Here is a 19,138-nt window from a genome sequence, read left to right as displayed (position 1 = left end):
ACGTACGAACCGATTCAAGGCAGCGTACTCCGCCGTGCCCGTGCGGCACATGCAGCATGCTACGTGTCAGGCGACACGTGCACGTTCCAGGCGCATGCATGCAGGGGCACTCCACCGCCGGCACGGCACGGTGACCCGATCTCTCTCGTGGCCGGTGCCGTGTTGACTTGGCGTCCACCCGTCCGGCCATTGCGACTGTAGTGCAAGCAAAGCGGCGACGCCATTCCAGCAAACGCACGCGCCGTGTCTCTGGTGTTTGTCTCCTGACGAGAGAGAAAGAGAGGGAAACCTACTTCAGAATGTTGCGCTGGTTATTTTCGTTCTGACAGTGATGGCTAACTGATGTCTGTTAGTTGTCCTGCTGTAGGATTATTCCTTGTGCTTTACAGAGTTAGTGGCTATCTAATTATGCTGCCACATGCATGCGCCTTCGTTCTGTACAGAGACGGGCTGCTCCGGCCAGAATTGATTACACTTGCCCAGCTAATTGTAACTACTAGCTGCTCCTGCACACGGCTCTAATTTGTAGGCTGCTCTTTCGGCAGTGTGCGTGCATGTGTCACACATAGTGTCAGTACTCAGTAGACACAGCTTTGGACGAGAAAGCTAAGCAACCCCCCAGCTTCGATTCCAAGAGTGCAATCAGTGCGACTTCCTGAGATGATTAGGCTAACTTCACCGCGCGACCCCAAACGGACGTCCGTTTTGTCCTGATTCTGTCTGTTTGGGTAGGGCAATGAGGTCGTGTCCGGGCGTGTCCTGGGATGCAGTGGCCGTGCGCCCAGCGCGCGGCCGCATCGGTTTGCCCCATCCTGTCCGTCAGGGCCAAAAATGCCTATATTTTCATCAAAACTAGTTTGCACGTCCAAATATTTATCTGAAAATTAAAATAGTTTACAGCCCAATTGAAATTGTCTTTAATAAAATAATTTTACAACCAAATCAAAATTGTCTTGACTGAACATAAAATGAACCAATACATCTATTGGTTGCCAATGTGATCCCACACGTGCTCAACCAAGTCATTTTGAAGATTCAAATAAGTGTGCCAATCACGCATCTCACGGTGGAATTAGACAAACTGTTCAAATGTGGCCGGGTCTTGGTGCAGGGGCTCAATATTTTCACCTTGATAATCAAATCCTTGGTCGAAGATACTCTCATCACGCTCGTCCTCGACGATCATGTTGTGCATGATCACACAAGCAGTCATCACCTCCCAAAGCTTCCTTTCATCCCATGACAGTGCAGGGTTTCGAACGATACCCCATCGGGATTGAAGCACACCAAAAGCACGTTCCACATCCTTTCTAGCACTCTCTTGCATTTGGGCAAATCTCTTTCTCTTCTCACCTTGGGGTTTCGATATTGTCTTCACAAAAGTTGACCACCGAGGATATATACCATCAGCTAGATAGTATCCCTTGTTGTACTGGTGGCCGTTGATCTCAAAGTTGACAGGTGGGGAGTGGCCTTCTGCAAGCCTCGCGAAGACTGGAGAACGCTGCAGCACGTTAATATCATTGTGAGAACCTGTCATGCCGAAGAAAGAATGCCATATCCAAAGATCCTGTGATGCCACCGCTTCTAATATGACAGTGCACCCGTTGACATGCCCCTTGTACTTGCCAAGCAAATGGACAGTTCTTCTACTCCCAGTGCATACAATCTATGCTGCCAAGCATGCCTGGAAAGCCTCTAGCTGCGTTGGTCGCCAACAATCTCTCTGTATCAGCGGCAGTTGGCTGCCTCAAGTACTCTGGGCCAAACACCTCGATCACAGCCTGGCAAAACTTGTACATTGACATCAGACATGTTGTCTCACTCATACGCACATACTCATCTACCAGATGACCTGGAATTCCATATGCAAGCATGCGGATGGCCGCGGTGCATTTCTGGTAAGAGGAGAATCCAAGCTTGCCAAGGGCATCCGTCTTGCACTCGAAGTATGGGTCATGAGCAACCACTCCCTCTCGGATACGATTGAACACATGCCTTGCCATACGAAAACGGCGACGAAATTTATCCGGCTTGAAAAGCGGGGTGTTCGCAAAGTAATCGGCATGGGCGTGGCCTCTCTCCCTGTTGCGGTTCAGGTTGGGAGCACGGCCAGGGACTGACCCCCTGTACCGAGGAAGCTGCCGTTGAATGTGGTCGTGAACGACCAGTGCAGCCACCACAAGATCTTCATCATGCGACGACGAATCGTCTGATGAACAAAGGAAGATGGAAGAAAAACTCGTCTCCACTGTCCATACCTTTGTGGGCAAAATGTCGAACACCTTGCGGTCGTGGTGGCGAAGAGGCCGCGATAATCACCTCGACACGGCAGGGGTGGTTGCCGGCCGGCTACTGGCCGCTCTGGAGCTCTCGTCAGAAGCTGCCGCGGCCGCCGTGGTACGTCGCCGGCGGTCGTGTCCCCTCTGCCACCGGCAAAGACGGTGACGGCCAAACCTCCTCCGATCGACGGCCAAAACTACGGCGAAAGCGCGGGCGTGGTGGCGGCCATGTCGAGACGTGGTTTGGTATGGACGGCCGGGGACTGCGCGGTGAGGAGGCGGCCGGAGAATAGCGGTGGTGCCGGCGGCGGGGCGGGGCGGGAGAGAGAGGGTGGAAGCGTTGGGAGCGGAGGACTGCTAGTGTCCTCGACAGGCGGGCCACGGGGGACAAGGGCGTGCGCCGAGGCCGTCCGCGCGCGTCCGTTTCACCCCAAACCGAGCGCAAGTTTGGACCGGGGATGGGTCGAAAACGGACGGAATCTGGACATTTGTCCGTTTAAGGCCGCGCTATTCGTTCGTTTTACCCCAAACGGATGCACCGGACAAGATAGGGTCGCGTGGTGGAGTTGGCCTTAGTACTTCCTGACGGAGATACAAGCGTCCTGACGGGTCATTGCGACTGTAGTAGTACTACCTGACGGAGATACAGTAATACTACTAGCACTACAAAATTCGCCGCAGCATGTAAATACAGACTTCCATGGCGATCTGCAAATTTAAGCACGTACGTACCCTTCAAAACGTTCACGCGCAAGAACAGGGCAATGCCGCTCACGAATGTACGCTTAATTGGATCTGCGTGCAAGCTCGTGTCAGTGCACCGTGCGCGGTGAGACCGTGAGGCGGTGAGGGGACATGATTTGCATGCCATGCTTCATTTTGCGCGTTCGCCCCGCTTCCAAGTCAAAATATGTGAGCTTAGTTATAGTTTCTCCGGGCAGATTAGCTTGGTTTGAACTAATCACATGTTTATGCGGGATGCCCGCCTGCACCCCTAGCTAGGACCACAGGCAGACACGAGCGGAGCAACGGCGTAACTCCCCGTCGCACGGCGCCACGCGACGCTGCACGGTGCAGGCGGCGACACGCACGCGGGCCCCGTCACGGGCAGCTCTAATAACTCCGTAGCAGCTCAACAATGGATGGAGTACGGATAGGAGTAGCTGACAACGATCTCCTAGTAGCTATAGTCCCTCCCTACAAGATCCACGGGACAAGCTTAATGGAGGCCTTTAAGGAATGACGGAAGGGATCCAACCCACACGAGATCGATCACTCCGCATGGCAACAGATACGTCGTACTCATACGGCTACTGCATGCATGCATGGATACATGCGTATATATGGGCATGTGCGTGTGCGGTACACGGCAGATACCACGTAGGAGAGCTCTTTTTTTAGTAAGATAGCCAGTAGTGCAAGATCTTACGGATACGTATGCGCTCTGGCTACGAACATAAATCAATTATGACCACCATAGCTAGGAAAATCACGTACACAAGCGAGTGTCTTTTGTACCGGTGCCTGCATGCAAGTGGGGAAGAGCTAGCTGGCTCGACCTCGCCATCTGCAGTGAACAATTGACGGAAACTCTGAAGCCGTGCGTAGTAAATAGTGATCGCTTAAGTGCACGCGCCGGCCTTCACGTCCGTGCGCCTGCCGGCCTCCAAGTTATCACCGCCACCTCCATTCTACGACCGTCCTCCGCCCTTTGCCACGTATCATTGCTCGCTTTCGTCTTTACACAGCTCCATCGCCATGCACTGCAAGTCTGCAACACCACGGAGACCCCCATGCCATGCATTTCCAAAGCTCGATCTGCACAGGAGTACATTTTTCCCCCATGCCGGGGAACAGGGCGCCGATTATACTATACCACAGGAGACGGTTGATTATTTTCAACGGCCCGTCGCAAAGATCAAAAGTTTCAGTTCCCAAGAAGTCACTCCATACCACTAGAGCTTGGCAAGATGCGGCGACAAACGACCAAGTTTACGAGCTTGCTCAACATGGTTGGCGAGCAACGACGTTCATGTCGGGCGTTTGTGTCGTTCGAGTTAGGAACCGGACCGTGTCCCATCCTTGCCGTCCTGTTGACTGCACTGCACGTACGTGGGATCCCTGATTAACAAGGCCTACCATACGTGCCTGTCAAGAAACAAAACAAAAAACCCATCGAGATCACAGTTCTGTAGCAGGAAAAAAACGAGGTTGAGAGCAAAACAAAAGGCGGAGTCATTGTGTCTGCCTCCCTGTCATGTACTCCTCCCTACATCCTTTGCTTAATTATCGGGCTAATCTTGACACCACGCGGCCGCCCGGGGTCGCCGCTACACGATGGACCACACTGTCAATGTCACCCCCATGAAGTGCCATGGGTATATTATATGGAAGGTTCGAGTCGTAAAAGAAGAAGTGCGTTCGTGCAATGGACACTAGAAAATCAAGAATGTGGTCATTGTCGTGTCCAGGAATCGGATGCAGTCGGTTTCGTCATAAACATGCTTGCACGACTTGGGGAGGTGACATGATCGTGCTGTTTTTCTAAGCAAAGTGAGGTTCACTTCCAGATTCTGTTCATAGGCTCAACTAAAGCAATCCATGGACCGAGATTTTGCTCAGCACAAAAAAAAGGTTTTGCTCAGCAAAACAGTTATCCTAGTGACAATGAGTAAATTCCAATTTTACCCTTAGTTGGGACATTGTGACGATGTTTATCACTGGTTGCATCCTTGTGATGAATGTAATCCCATTTTACAATTTTTGCTGCAAAAAAAAAACATGGCAGTCAAATAGGTGGCTCGTCTTAACTAGTATTTGACGCAGGAGCCGTGCGGTGCAACTAAATTGCCTTTTTTTCCCTCCCAAATAACTTGATAAACTTGAGGGAAGCTGGCATGTATTTGGTAATGCCCCTAATGAGTACCGTACGAGTTGTTTACCGAGTTACTACCTTTGTTTCTAAATATAAGATGTTTTGACAATTTGAATTTAGAAACAGTGGGAGTAGCTATCTTTTGATCCTAACAAGTGGATGTTATTTCTCAGTTTCAGATATAATAGAATGGGCTAAAAAGTTGTCATCATGTCACATGATATCTATTTTCATATAAGATGAGGGGTTATCACATTTTCACAATATTAAGTGCGCTTTTTTTACTTGAAAATGTTGGTCCCTTCATTTTTCCCTCTCACGTTTGATTTTTCTTTTGCTGCACTTTTTTCTGGGAGGCCTCGTACAAGGGAATGGAGGGAGTATTATTTGACGACAGGAGTCGTGCGATGCAACCAGTCGTACCTATTCGGCAAAATTGACCTTTTTTCCCTGCCAAATAACTTGATAAATTTGAGGGAACCTGACATATACTCCCTTTGTAGCTTTTTATAAGATGTTTTTTTAGTCCATGACAGTGTCAAATAACATCTTATATTAAGTTACGGAAGCAGTATTTGGTAATGCGCCTAACGAGTATGGTACGAGTTGCTTACCCAGTTAGCTTTCTTCTAATCCTAACAAGTGGATATAATTTCTCAGTTTCAGAAATAATATAACTGGCTAAAAAGTTGTCAACATGTCACAAATAAAGGTAAAATGTGATATCTATTTTCAGATAAGATGAGGGTTATCACATTTTCACAATAATATGTGCGCTTTTTTACATGAAAATGTTGCTCCCTTTTTTTCTCTCTCATGTCTGATTCAATGTTTTTTGCTGCACTTTTTTTTCGGAGGAATGCACGCCATATGTTGGAAGCTAGCTAGGCAGAAGTAGGGAGGATGTCAGCTGGGCCCCCGCAAAATCCTAACAGGTGGACCCACAAGAGCAACCAACCAACGGAGGCGACATCCGCTTTAATCACCCGTCTTTTCACGGGGATAGGTCGATAGGACAGGTAGGGCAAGGACATCCACAATTAAGGAGATGGATGACCCAATCTTAATCATTAACCCCAAAGTAAAGCGCGATTAAACTGCTAACCCCAATATCTTTTGTTTGGCCAAGTTGGTTACGATCGGCATGATGGCCCTAGATGTACTCTGCTGGCCATTAGCCCGGCCACGTGGGGCCCCGCCAGTCACCACGGTGCACAATTGTAACACGCTCTCCTCCTCCTCCTCCTTTGTCTATATCACGCGTGATAAAACTAGGGTGTAGTTAGTGTTAACCGATCCCCAAGTGGGGAGATTTCATCACCCCTGGAAAGGAGAAGCAAAAAAGTAATCTACGTGGTGGGAAGTGGGAGCATGATGCATGACCTGGTGGCGTTTCTTCTAGCGAAGGACCACCGTCTCGTCAAGCGTGGATTTCTAACCACTCCATTAGGATAAGTGTTGGACTTGGAGTGTGTTGGAGACGCTGTGGCCTCTGGAGTTAGGCTATGTGATGATGCCAACGTCGTCACATGCTGCTAATCCTGCATGCATCCTGCCTGTTGCCCTGGCGCACCGCACAAATAGTTGTTCAAGTTGCGCACTAGTCCCGGCCAAAAGGTCTCAGATTTTGCTCGTGGACGTTAACGTACTCATCCACCTGATCGACGTAACAGTTGTGTGTAGCCAGCCAGCCGTAGTTGACAAGATCCGCATGCCGCTACCGGGCAGAGGAAATGCAATATAATTATTCCTGCGCAGCAGCTTGGAGCAAACGTTTTGCACTTTGCGGCAGCAGGTGGTGGTAGCCTGGGCCTGGGAGGAGACGATGCATTGTCGGCGTCGCTGTCCGGCGGTACGTGGCCGGGAGGGCAAATTTGACAATTTTGACCTATAATCGAAAGCAGATCACAGAATGAACTGGTTGCGAAACTATTTCACACCCCTGACCCTTTTGTGTAGCGCCTGCCACGCCGGCGCCACACCCTACGGTGCAGCGCCTAGCTCCGGGGCGTTGCACCACTGTCCACCGTGGCAGCCCACGGGCCCGCACCCAGCAGTGCAACGCCTCCGAGCTAGGCGCTGCACCTGTAATGGGCAGCGCCTAGCCGCTAGGCGTTGCACGTGTAATGTGCAGCGCCTAGCGGCTAGGCGCTGCACTGTGACTTATATGCAAACGCGTCAGCCCTCTCCTCCCCCACCCTCCCCATTGGCAGTTACAGAAAAAAGGGCGGCGGCCATCTGCACTCCCCCTCTCAATCCCCTCTCCCAAATCCTTCCGATCCGACGATTTGGTCCGTGCATTTGTTCACCAATCCATCGTAGAAGGTACTCTCCTCCGATCCCCTTCTTTCTATCCATAGAAAATATTATATTTTGAAGATTTGGGGAACCCTTGTTTGAATCTTGCATGTATTAGATTTGGGCAACTTTTGTTTGAATCTTGCGTATATTAGATTTGGGGAACCCTTGTTAGATTAGAATGTGGTTTGGATAGATAGGTTGACATGTTATTTATATAGTTTGGATACATAGATTGACATGTTTTTTGTATGGAGAAGTAGATTGACATGTTATTTGTATGGAGAAGTAGATTGACATGTTATAGTTTGGATACATAGATTGACATGTTATTTGTATGAAGTAGGCCCAAGTAGGGGAAGCACCATATGCTTTGGATCTTGCATGTAGTAGGCCTACTTTAGTTTTTTTGAATTGAAAAGATAATCGTGTTGACAAGAATGCTTTGTTGAAATTGTTAGGATGGTTTGGCTTCTCGATGATCACTGGGACCATCAACACCGGTCGTACGCTATGTCGGTGCAGCAGCGGGTAATACTGAAAGTGGCCGGTGTTATGAATTTCGTATGCTTGTTCAAACACAAATGCCCCATATGTAATGTTATGATTTGTTTGTTTGTAGGAGCTTGCACCTCTGAAGCTTCGGTCTCACGGGATCAGCCTTGGAGGGATGAGCTATGATGAGCGGTACACACCTTATGTTAGGGAGGCAGGACTTCTCCCTTTCATTGAGTTGGTCCGCCGGTCGACGCCACCCAACAATGCTGCAGCACTCACCGCGCTTATTGATCATTGGAGGCCGGAGACACACACTTCCCATCTTCGGACCGGGGAGATGACCGTGACGCTGCAGGATATCGCTATGATCACCGGTCTTCCTATCGATGGCAATCCTTTATGTATGAACACCGATTCTGAAGGGTGGCGCGCGCAGATGCAAGCCCTTACCGGTATGGTTCCTCCGGAGCCTCGGGAGCCAGAAAGGGAAGATAAGAAGAAGGAAAGAGTCGCAGCGGGCGCTACTTTCACGTGGATATCATCGCACTTCGCTCATTGCCCCGATGATGCTAATGAGGACATGGTGAAGACTTATGCTCGTGTCTACATGTGGTACGTGGTATCGAGGACAATGTTTGCTGATGGCACAGGCAAGAATGCTCCATGGATGTGGCTGAAGGCGTTGACCGTCTTCCATAGCAAATGGAGTTGGGGTTCGGCGACACTAGCTTACTTGTATCGACAGGTATGAAGTTGTTTCCTTTTCACTTCATTGATACATTATCAATGCGCTCTTGCGGCAAATTTGACCATGTTCTTTTTTATGTGCAGTTGGACGATGCCAGTTGTAGGCACACTGGAGGTATTGGTGGTTGTCTGCTCGCACTTTCCATATGGAGCTGCGAGCGTTTGCCGGTTGGACGACCTAAGACCGTGAAGTACGAGGATTGGGACGATAAAGACGACCCACTACGGCTCCCCACTTGGGCTTACAAGTGGGATGTGTTAAATGAGACGACGGATGATCCCTCTGTAATGTACAAGTTGTACAAGAGCGAGCTGGACGCGATCACGCCTGAGCAGGTGAACCGACCTTGCATAAGTGATTATCATGCTTGTATCTTCACTCGATATCAATTTTGCATTCAATCCCATTTTGCAGGTGGAATGGGAGCCGTATGGAAAATGAGAGAGTTTTGGTAACCCTATAGAGTTCAGGCTTAATCCGATGTGCATTAGGGATAGGGATCTCTGGCATATGCGGTGCCCACTGATATGCAACTGGGCGGTTGAGCTTCACCTGCCACATCGGGTGTTCCGCCAGTTTGGTTTGTTCCAGCCACACCCGCCGGAGTGGGAGGACACGGACAAGTTGCTACACGCGTAAGATATAATTAACCTTGAGCACTTAGCAGCTTCTCGACGGTTTCGATGATGCTAATATCTTGTTTCTAACTTGCAGGTTGGATAGGAAAAAGCAGCGGAAGATCAAGGATTGGGCCAGCCATCACAGGAAGTATGTCGTGCAGTTCGCTCTTAGTGTGGAGCAAGCAAGGGCTGGAAAACGAGCCCAGCTTCGTGAGCACTGCCCGATCGCGTTCAACAACTATCTCGCATGGTTTCTTGCAAGTACCCGCGTGGAGGTATGCCAGCCGGCGTATGCTGAGGAGATTCTGGAAGAACCCACCGTTTTTGATGAGGTAGCCCAGCACCAGTACAACGCATTAGTCAGGAAAGGCAACTCGGTGATCCCTTCAGCTCCAATGATGAACTTTGTGGTTAGCCCTTTTTGCTTTTCCATTCGCACTTTTCACATCTTCGCTTGCCTAACACTTTGATACCGTTTCTGTTCATAGCGTGCCCAGATCAAGAAAGCAGCTGACGAGACCGAGACTATTCTGGAAACAACCCCGGCTGGCAAAAGCGATGGGCAGGGTGCACTTCGAGAATTCATTAAGGTTCATATCTCCTTCAAACTAGCACTTAACATTTGTTGGTACGTTCCATGTCTCATTCACTTGTACATGTTGCAGCGCCAGGGCCAAAAGTTAAGGTGGCTATCAAACCTTTTCGGTTGTCGTGACCCCGAGTATGTATCACCAGAACGGTCTAGGTCGGCGACACCATCAGATCCCGCTTCGGGGCAGAGCCATGGTGAACCTTTCACGGATGAGGATGTGGGTGGGGTCACCCAAGAGGTATGGCATGACGATATATATCCATTTGTTGATGCATTGCTAACTATATCCTCACACACGGTCTTTCCATATCTTTTGTTGATGCATAGGTTGCTGATGATATGACCTTGGGGACGTACCGGGCTCGGTCTGCATACGAGTTGAAGCCTAGGAGGGGAATCAACAAGTACACACCTGAAGACTTCACCCAAAGAGGCAAAAGGACGGTCGGCACCTCGCGGATGGCGGCTTTGGATGACTATTTTGATGACGATGTCGAACCGGAGGCGGAGCCGGAGCCGGAGCGGGTTCCTCTTCCTAGGAAGGTGAAGAAGATAAGCGTCAAGAGGGGGGGAGGACCCAGCAAGCGTGGAAAGCACTAGTCATCTTAGTTTTTTTATAATGTTGAACTTCGAGTGCGATTTGTTATGTCGTTGAACTTGGAGTGGTCGTACCTTTTATGTCGTTGAACTTGGAGTGGTGGTAGCTCTATGGTAAACTGGAACTTATTGTGATGGTCATTTCTATGAAATGAAGTCTTTTGTGAACCCTTTGTTTCTTATACTAATTGTTATACTTGGAGAAATGATGTCGTACCTGAATGTTTGTTATACTAGTTGTTGAACTGTGGCTGAAAAAGACCCAGTAGAGGGGGGGAGGAGGCACAATAGGTAGGCCTCTAGTTTCAGGCAAAAAAATTGCTAAGTGTTTGTGCAGCGCCTAGCACGGAGGCGCCGCACTCTATAGTGCAACGCCTAGCTCGCAGGCGCTGCACTATAGTGTGTGGCGCCTCCGTGCTAGGCGCTGCATATGTCTGTAACTAGCCAAACTTCTGTTGCTTTCTGGATAGCTACAGACATATGCAGCGCCTAGCACGGAGGCGCCGCACTCTACAGTGCAACGCCTAGCTCGCAGGCGCTGCACTATAGAGTGTGGCGCCTCCAAGCTAGGCGCTGCATATGTCTGTAACTAGCCAAACTTCTGTTGCTTTTCTGAATAGGTACAGACATATGCAGCGCCTAGCTTGGAGGCGCCGCACTCTACAGTGCAACGCCTAGCTCGCAGGCGTTGCACTATAGAGTGTGGCGCCTCCGTGCTAGGCGCTGCATATGTCTGTAACTAGCCAAACTTCTGTTGCTTTTCTGGATAGCTACAGACATGTGCAACGCCTAGCTTGGAGGCGCCACACTGTATAGTGCAACGCCTAGCTCGCAGGCGCTGCACTATAGAGTGTGGCGCCTCCGGGCTAGGCGCTGCATATGTCTGTAACTAGCCAAACTTCTGTTGCTTTTCTGGATAGCTACAGACATGTGCAACGCCTAGCGCTCAGGCGCTGCACGATAGAGTGTGGCGCCTCCGTGCTAGGCGCTGCACATGTCTGTAGGTATCCAGCAACCAACAGAAGGTATGCCTCCAGTTTCAGGCAAAAATTTCGCTAAGTGTTTTGTGCAGCGCCTAGCTAGGAGGCGCCACACTATAGAGTGCAGCGCCTAGCCCGCAGGCGCTGCACTGTACAGTGTGGCGCCTCCTAGCTAGGCGCTGCACTGGTCTGTAGCTATGCAGCCAGAACAGAAGGTACTTTACAGTTTGAGGCACTTGGACTTGGACTTAGTGAATTTTTTAGCTATCCAGAGAGCAACAGCAGCTAGGCGCCACATGGTAGATTGCAGCGTCCAAGTACTTCACGACACATAGTAGTTCATAACACATACTACTTCACGACACATGGTAGTTCGTACAACCAAATCAAGGAGGACACATAGTAGTTCACCGCACATAGTAGTTCTTACAACCAAATCGAGGAGGAGACATAGTAGTTCACGGCACATAGTAGTTCACAACCAAATCGAAGAGGAGACATAGTAGTGCACAAGCAAATCGAAGAGGAGACATAGCTCTATTGCGTAGAGGAAGGCCCCTTTCCCTTCTTCTTCTTCCTCTCTTCTTCCTCTTCCTCCTCCCTTTTTCTTATGAGGTGAGCCTCCTTAACCACCCTCTCCATGAATATCTGCTTGTCCCTCTCTTCTTTTTCAGTTGCAATTGCCCAAAGCTTCATGGTTCTTTCTTCAAAATCCTGTTGACGCTTCTTCTGTGCCTCCTCAACTTGCCTCATCAACGCTTGCTCCCTAGCGCGCATCGCATTTGCCGCACTCTGTTTTCGCTTCCTCTCCTTCTCAAGCTCCTCTTCCTTCTTCTTCTTTAGCTTGGCTGCATCCTCCTCTCTAAGCTTCTTCGCCGCCTTCTCCCACCATCCGGCCATCTCATCCTCGCCATCCTCCTTCATCGTTGGTTTGTTGGGTTGGGAAGCCGCCATACCTACAATGAGTGGAACATAATGGTTAGTAAGGACAATAAGAACAAATGGAAGCAAATATGAAAAAGAAGAACATATGGAAAAACAAGAACATATGATACATTATAGTAAGTGAGGAACATACGGAAACGGTCCATCTAGGTATCCAAACATTCCTCTATAACGAACTTGCGCTTGTCCATCACCACGGCCAAGTCCACCAACAAGGCCAAGACCATCACCAAGGCCGAGACCATCACCACGGCCATTACCACCACGTCGAGCTCTTCCACCACCACGGCCGAGACCACCACCACCACCTCTACCACCACCACGGCCTCTTGTAAGTCCAAGTTGCCGACCTCTTGGTTGGCTAGGCACTTGTTGGCTACCACTTGGTTGCCTTGGCACTTGTTGGCTACCACTAGGTTGGCTAACACTTGGTTGGCTAGGCACTTGTTGGGTACCACTTGGTTGCCTTGGCACTTGTTGGCTACCACTAGGTTGGCTACCACTAGGTTGGCTACCACTTGGTTGGCTTCGCACTTGTTGGCTACCACTTGGTTGGCTACCACTAGGTTGGCGACCACTAGGTTGGCGACCACTAGGTTGGCTACCACTTGGTTGGCTCCCTTGTGTAGCTCCATGTTGGCTTGTGCTTGCATCATTTTTCTTGGACCTTTTCCTTGGTTTCGTACATTTTCTTTTGTTGTGGCCATGACCTTTGCACTCCCCACAACGGGAGCTCTCACGAGGCTCTTGGAATTGGTCGTTGCCCGCTTCGCGGCGCCCACCATGGCCCCATCCGTCCATGTCGCCTCTAAGACGCTTTGTCTTACGTCTACCCCATTTAACAACCTTCAACTCCGGATCCGGCCATAGTTGAACTCCATGATACTCCGGCCATTGTGATTGGTCAAAGTATGGGTGAAAGCGGGGAGCCCATGTTTTCTTGACCGTCATGATTGAGAACTGGGACTCCCTCACGGTGCGTGGGTGATTGATGTCCACATTCCTAACGCGGCCGGCGGCATACAAATGTGAGCATGGGAGATGAAGCAACAATGGCCTCCCGCAAGTGCAATCACATTGTGTTAACGACACCTTGAAAGCCCGACCTCCATGTTGCCAGCCATCGTTTGTGGTTCCTCCTGGCTCTTTCACTTCGTACTTCCACTCCTCATTGTCATATATATAGCTTCTTCTGAGTCCGCCTTCCGTGATTGAAATAGCAACCATTCATCAACTTTGGGTGGGAACTTGTACTTGTACTTCTGAGTCTTGGACGCACAATCCACGGACAACCGCCACGGCGTCTTGCCACTCCTTGTTGGACCTCCTTTCCACGACCTCTAACACCACCACGGCCTCTTGTAAGTCCAAGTTGGACCTCCTTTTCATCTTCACATGCACATGCAACCGTGTAGCGCACATTGACGTCCGAGTGCACCACCTTGTGTGGACGATAATGCGTAACCGAGTAGTTGTCGAGCCACATCTTCAAATCCAACAAGCTGTCGAACTTAGAACCTTTAGCAATCCGGTTCTTGTCGTCTACCAAATCACGGTGAGAGCTTGGCCTAACCCCAAGAGCTACACATTGGCCACCATCTACCACGGCTTCATCCGCGAGACTAACATCCTTGAACAATGTAGTCCGATGATCCCGACCAAATACCTTCTCGAAAGCTTCGGCCTCCTTCACCGTGAACCCCTCCGCATCAACTTGTTCATCGGGACCATCGTCATCCGAGTCCGATGCATATGCACGGGAAAAAGGGATGGAATGGTCCATTGTCTCTTGCAAATGATATTTGTCGAGATCACCCACATTGTTGTCATGGAGATCAACTTCATTGTCATCGTCCGCATACTCATCGTTGTCCTCTTGCAAAGATTCATCTTGGTTGTTTCTACACGGGCTCAATGTTGGCCTCACTTCTTGGGTCAAAAGAGGTTCAACAATTTCATCTTGCTTCAAGGGTGGGGGGCTACTAGCAACCAAAGGGGAGGGGTTCCGGTTCAAGTCCAAATGCAAACTTGACTCAACCTTCTTCGTTGCAAATAACTCAAGAGCCTTGTCTAGTGATTCGGCCACCGTCTCCTTGTATGCAACCCAACGTTGCTCCGAGTTTACACGCATTGTCTTCCAACGGATGTGCATTCCAAAACCAACATTATGCCTTCCCTCCAACTCAATGATATCACTAGGGTCCATCCAATTCAAATCTTTCCTAACTTGTTGCAAGAGCTCCGCATAGCTAGGACTACTATCAAACACAATGTCAAGCTCATCCGGGTCCGGTTCTTTATTGCCTTTCAAAAAGGCGTCTTTGTCCCCATGATGAACAAACACACATGTTCTTCCCATCCCTATAAGGAACACAAGGTAACATTGCTTCCATGAGTACTAATCCATGGATTAACACCGAATACAAACCCTAATATATATATGAAACAACAACCCTAACCCTAACCATAACCCTAACCCTAAACCTAACCCTAACCATAACCCTAGCCCTAAACCTAACCCTAGCACCAACATAAGAACACCCATAAGAATAACCCTAGCCTACTAACAAAGCCTAATCATAGAAATTGGCAAACAAACATCTCACATCTCCATGCAAATCTCTAGATCCAAACTAAACTAGGGTTTCCCCAAACTACCAACAAATGAGCAATGGGAGAACTTTACTTCGATCAAAACAAGGGATCGGAGATTATTACCTTGAGGGAGGGTTTGACTTCGAAATCCACGGACAAATTCTTCAAATTTGCAAGATTTGGAAGAAGATTTGAGAGGGGGGGAGAGTGGGAGAGGGGGCAAAGCTCGGGGAGAGAGTGAGAGAGTGTGTGGTGGGGGGGGGTGGGGGAGGGGGGTCCAGCCAAGTGGCTGGATAAGTCACAGTGCAGCGCCTAGCCGCTAGGCGCTGCACATTACACGTGCAACGCCTAGCCGCTAGGCGCTGCACATTACAGATGCAGCGCCTAGCTCGGAGGCGTTGCACGGCTAGGTGCGGGCCCGTGGGCTGCCACGGTGGACAGAGGTGCAACGCCGCGGAGCTAGGCGCTGCACCGTAGGGTGTGGCGCCGGCGTGGCGGGCGCTACACAAAAGGGTTAGGGGTGTGAAATAGTTTCGCACCCAGTTCATTCTGTGAATTTATTTCGTTTCGAGGTCAAAATTGTCAAATTTGCTGGCCGGGAGGCACAGTGGTGGTGCCGTCTTGTGGGGGCCAGGCGAAAGGAAAAGGGGAGGGGAGGCAGGAGGGGGACAGGGGGATGGCGCGGTGTTGGGCGTGGCGGCGGCAGGGGACACTGCTGCTGGGCGCCACAACGGGTCGCTCCATCTCCCGTCTCCGTGGGGGCGCTGCTGACAACGATCACCCGCCCATCACCATTGCGTCCATTCGCCCGTGTACCCCGCCGATACAGGCGCAGAGCGGCCGGGGGCCATCGAATTCAATACGCCCTGGCTGAACGAGCGCTGGTACGTGCTCCGTTGGGGACGTCGATGGATACGTGCATGGTTTGGTTTGTGCTCCTCGCGCGTTGTGATGCTGTGATGTGCGTGCTGAGTTCGGCCGCACGGCTAAGGTGCGAGCTACGGCGTCCTACATATGTATGTACACGTATATGATGCGTGTCTGGCCCGTGAGAGCAACTCCAATGGGGTGACCCATTTTATCCGTTTGGGTCATCCGAACAGTAAACTTAGCCCAACGAGGCGACCCAAACGGACGCGCATGTCCGCCTCCTATCCGTTTGTCATCCGCCCCGACCCAAACTGAGCCCAAATTTGGGCCACAAAATGGGTCCGTGACGGACAAAAGCGAGTGCTCCCGTCGTCCGCTGCTACCCTCTCGTGTCCGCCCTAGGCCCTACTAGTCAGCGACACCACACGGTTCGATCGACAGGAAACTGCAGGCGAGATCGCCATGAGCTGTTGTCCCGAGCTGCCGTCCTCGACGGCGAGCGCCTCCGCTTCCTCCGTTGTCCTCGCCGGCGAGGCCTCCTCGAAGCGCCGTCGCACGCTGCAGCTCACGCGCGCCGCGGGCCCGCTCGACGGGGAGGTGCAGGCAAGATCCAGACCCAGTCCAGCGCCCCCACGAGCTGCCGTCCTCGACGGCGAGGCCTCCGCCTCCTCCATTGTCCTCGCCGGCGAGGCCTCCTCGAAGCCCCACCTCAAATCCCCGCTGCTGCTGGTGGTGGTAGTGGTACTAGCCCGTCTCTCTCCTCTGGCGGAAGTGGAAGGGCAAAGGCTTCTCTCCCCAGGCAGGTAGCACTCGCGGCGGAGAGCGAGGGAGGGGGGCGGACGCACGGGCGAAGACGCTGGAGAGAGCGCGCCACCCATCGGCGGCTGCGCTCCCGTCGCCAAGCTGCAGCCCACGCGCGCCGGTCCGGCGGGTTGGAGAACTCGGGGAACTGCAGGCCGGTGGCGGAGGCCGCGGCGGCGGACCGGTGGCGGCCGCGGAGGAGCGTGGCGTCGAGGGAGGAAAGCTACGTCTTTATGCACGCCGGCAGCCTCGCTTGTCCGCTTTTTGGTTTTGCGCGTTGGGTTTATCCACAGGCTGTGCGTGTCTGCCGCATGTCCGCTAGACGGACGGGCGACCCAAACGGACAAAATACAGACAAAATCTGTGTCCGTCTGGATCGCCCCATTGGAGTTGCTCTGAGTGTCTACTGCTAGGTTACGGATGTATACTACTACTCTCAATTTGCACACAAATTACAAATAGAACCAAAGTTATTAGGCCCAGTAAACCTTTTGAAATGTTTGCTTGCTCCCACTAGTAGAAAAGAGGGCTTTGGTTCAGGCCGGGTCAGCCCATTAGTCCCGGTTCAGTCCAGAACCGGGACCCATAGGGGCACTGGTCCCGGTTCGTGAGGCCAGGGGCCTGCCGGGCCTCGTGGGGGCATTGGTCCCGGTTCGTCTGGCTCCTTTGGTCCCGGTTGGTGGGACGAACCGGGACCAATGGGCCTCGCTCCTGGCCCACCACCATTGGTCCCGGTTGGTGGCTTGAACCGTGACCACAGGCCGCCCTTTAGTCCCGGTTCATGCCACGAACCGGGACCAATGAGGTGCCTATATATACCCCTCGCCCGCGAGCAGAGCACTCCAGTGCTTTGTTTTTCTCTGGCCGGCGAGGGGAGGGTTTGTGGTGCTCTACCTCACCTCCTATGCACATGAGGTGTTCGATGAAATGCCCAAGCCACACTAGTTAAGCTTTCTCGTCTCGAAGCTCAACCTCAAAGCTCCATTTTCCTCGAGATTTGTCTAGGTTTAGCGGCCCGTCACGTCCCATTCCCGTCTTCAGCGCCGTCGATCGCCCGCGCCGATCTCGTCGCCGGCACCACCGTGGTGAGCCTCTTGTTCTTATCTTCTTTCCGAAAGAAAAAAAATTCTTACTTTAGATAGATACTTGTCTAATTTTCTTACTATTTTATTGCTTGTTATTATATAGTGCGATGGTTTTGGTATCCGCCCCCGTCGGCCCTCGTCCTGTCTATGATTCGGATGTGGTATATATTATCTTTATAACTATTGGTTCATTTATTGTTTATGAAAATTATGCCGACCAACGTGACATAGATTTTATTTATCTAGGAGGTATGTGAACCGGAAATTCCAACCGACCCTATTGTCGAGAAGTTAAATTTAGTTGAAGAAGAAAACAATTTCTTGAAGGAAAAAATAAAAAAATTGAGGAGGAGAAGATGATATTGGAGTTGCATGTTGCGGATGTCGTCGATGATCACAAGATCAAGATGGATGCAATGCGCTTGAAGATTAGAAAGATCAGAAAATATGCCATTCATACCGAGGTTTGGTATCATTATGCCGCTGGATCAATTGTTACCTTGGTTGTGATTATGATCGCATTTGTTTTCGCACTGAAATGTTTTACATAGTTTCAATGTATGGTTTAATTAATTAGATGCTCTGGAGAGCTATATGTTGTTAGATGAGAACTATGTATGTACTTTGGTTTTAATGTGATGATGAACTTCTATTAATTTGGTCACTGAATTATCTATTCATGATGTTCTGTAATGGTTTTTGACACACTTAATTATATATAATGCACGCAGATGAACCGGCAATGGATGTACGGTGACAGACACACCTCCGAGTACATTAAGGGCGTGCATGATTTTCTCGAAGTGGCTGAGGCAAACAAGCAGAATGGTTTTATGTGTTGTCCATGCCCTAAATGTGGGAATACGAAGTCTTACTCTGATCGGAAAATCCTTCACACCCACCTGCTTTACAAGGGTTTCATGCCACACTATAATGTTTGGACGAGGCACGGAGAAATAGGGGTTATGATGGAAGACGGCGAAGAAGAAGAGGACGATGACAACTATGTGCCCCCTGAATATGGTGATGCTGCAACGGGGGAAGCTGCTGAAGATCAAGAGGAACCAGACGATGTGCCCAATGATGCTGCAACGGGAGAAGCTGCTGAAGATCAAGAGGAACCAGTGACCGATGATGACGATCTCCGCCGGGTCATTGTCGATGCAAGGACGCAATGCGAAAGTCAAAAGGAGAAGCTGAAGTCCGATCCCATGTTAGAGGATCACAAAAAAGGGTTGTACCCCAATTGCGAAGATGGCAACACAAAGCTCGGTACCATACTGGAATTGCTGCAGTGGAAGGCAGAGAATGTTGTGCCTGACAAAGGATTTGAGAAGCTATTGAAAATATTG

The 19,138-nt window shown here is 50.5% G+C and overlaps 2 protein-coding genes across 2 annotated transcripts; one reads left to right on the top strand and one right to left on the bottom strand.

Moving 5' to 3' along the window:
* Nucleotides 1-1,072: 1,072 nt before the first annotated feature.
* On the bottom strand, nt 1,073-2,006 carry LOC141040767 (uncharacterized). Its single transcript, XM_073506885.1, is given in 2 exon segments — nt 1,073-1,642; nt 1,644-2,006. Coding segments are annotated over 2 exon segments (933 nt in total).
* Nucleotides 2,007-8,390: 6,384 nt separating this feature from the next.
* On the top strand, nt 8,391-10,005 carry LOC141040766 (uncharacterized). The gene is made up of 4 exons (XM_073506884.1): nt 8,391-9,336; nt 9,416-9,731; nt 9,810-9,949; nt 9,987-10,005. Exons 1-4 carry the CDS (start codon nt 9,182-9,184, stop codon nt 10,003-10,005), a joined length of 630 nt encoding a protein of 209 aa, XP_073362985.1. The 5' UTR covers nt 8,391-9,181.
* The last annotated feature ends 9,133 nt before the right edge of the window (nt 10,006-19,138 follow it).

Source organism: Aegilops tauschii, chromosome 2 (genome assembly GCF_002575655.3).
Source record: "Aegilops tauschii subsp. strangulata cultivar AL8/78 chromosome 2, Aet v6.0, whole genome shotgun sequence".
Classification (NCBI taxonomy): Eukaryota; Viridiplantae; Streptophyta; class Magnoliopsida; order Poales; family Poaceae; genus Aegilops; species Aegilops tauschii.
The sequence above is the reverse complement of the archived record's forward strand: the minus strand, read 5'-3'. Positions and strand labels throughout refer to the sequence as shown.

What these genes read in the sequence shown, in the direction of transcription:
- LOC141040766 (XM_073506884.1), top strand. Translation starts at nt 9,182, where the DNA reads ATGTGCATTAGGGATAGGGATCTCTGGCATATGCGGTGCCCACTGATA. An exon ending in ACGGACAAGTTGCTACACGC is followed by an intron (nt 9,337 to 9,415) that starts GTAAGATATAAT and finishes TCTAACTTGCAG; the next exon opens with GTTGGATAGGAAAAAGCAGC. An exon ending in CTCCAATGATGAACTTTGTG is followed by an intron (nt 9,732 to 9,809) that starts GTTAGCCCTTTT and finishes TTCTGTTCATAG; the next exon opens with CGTGCCCAGATCAAGAAAGC.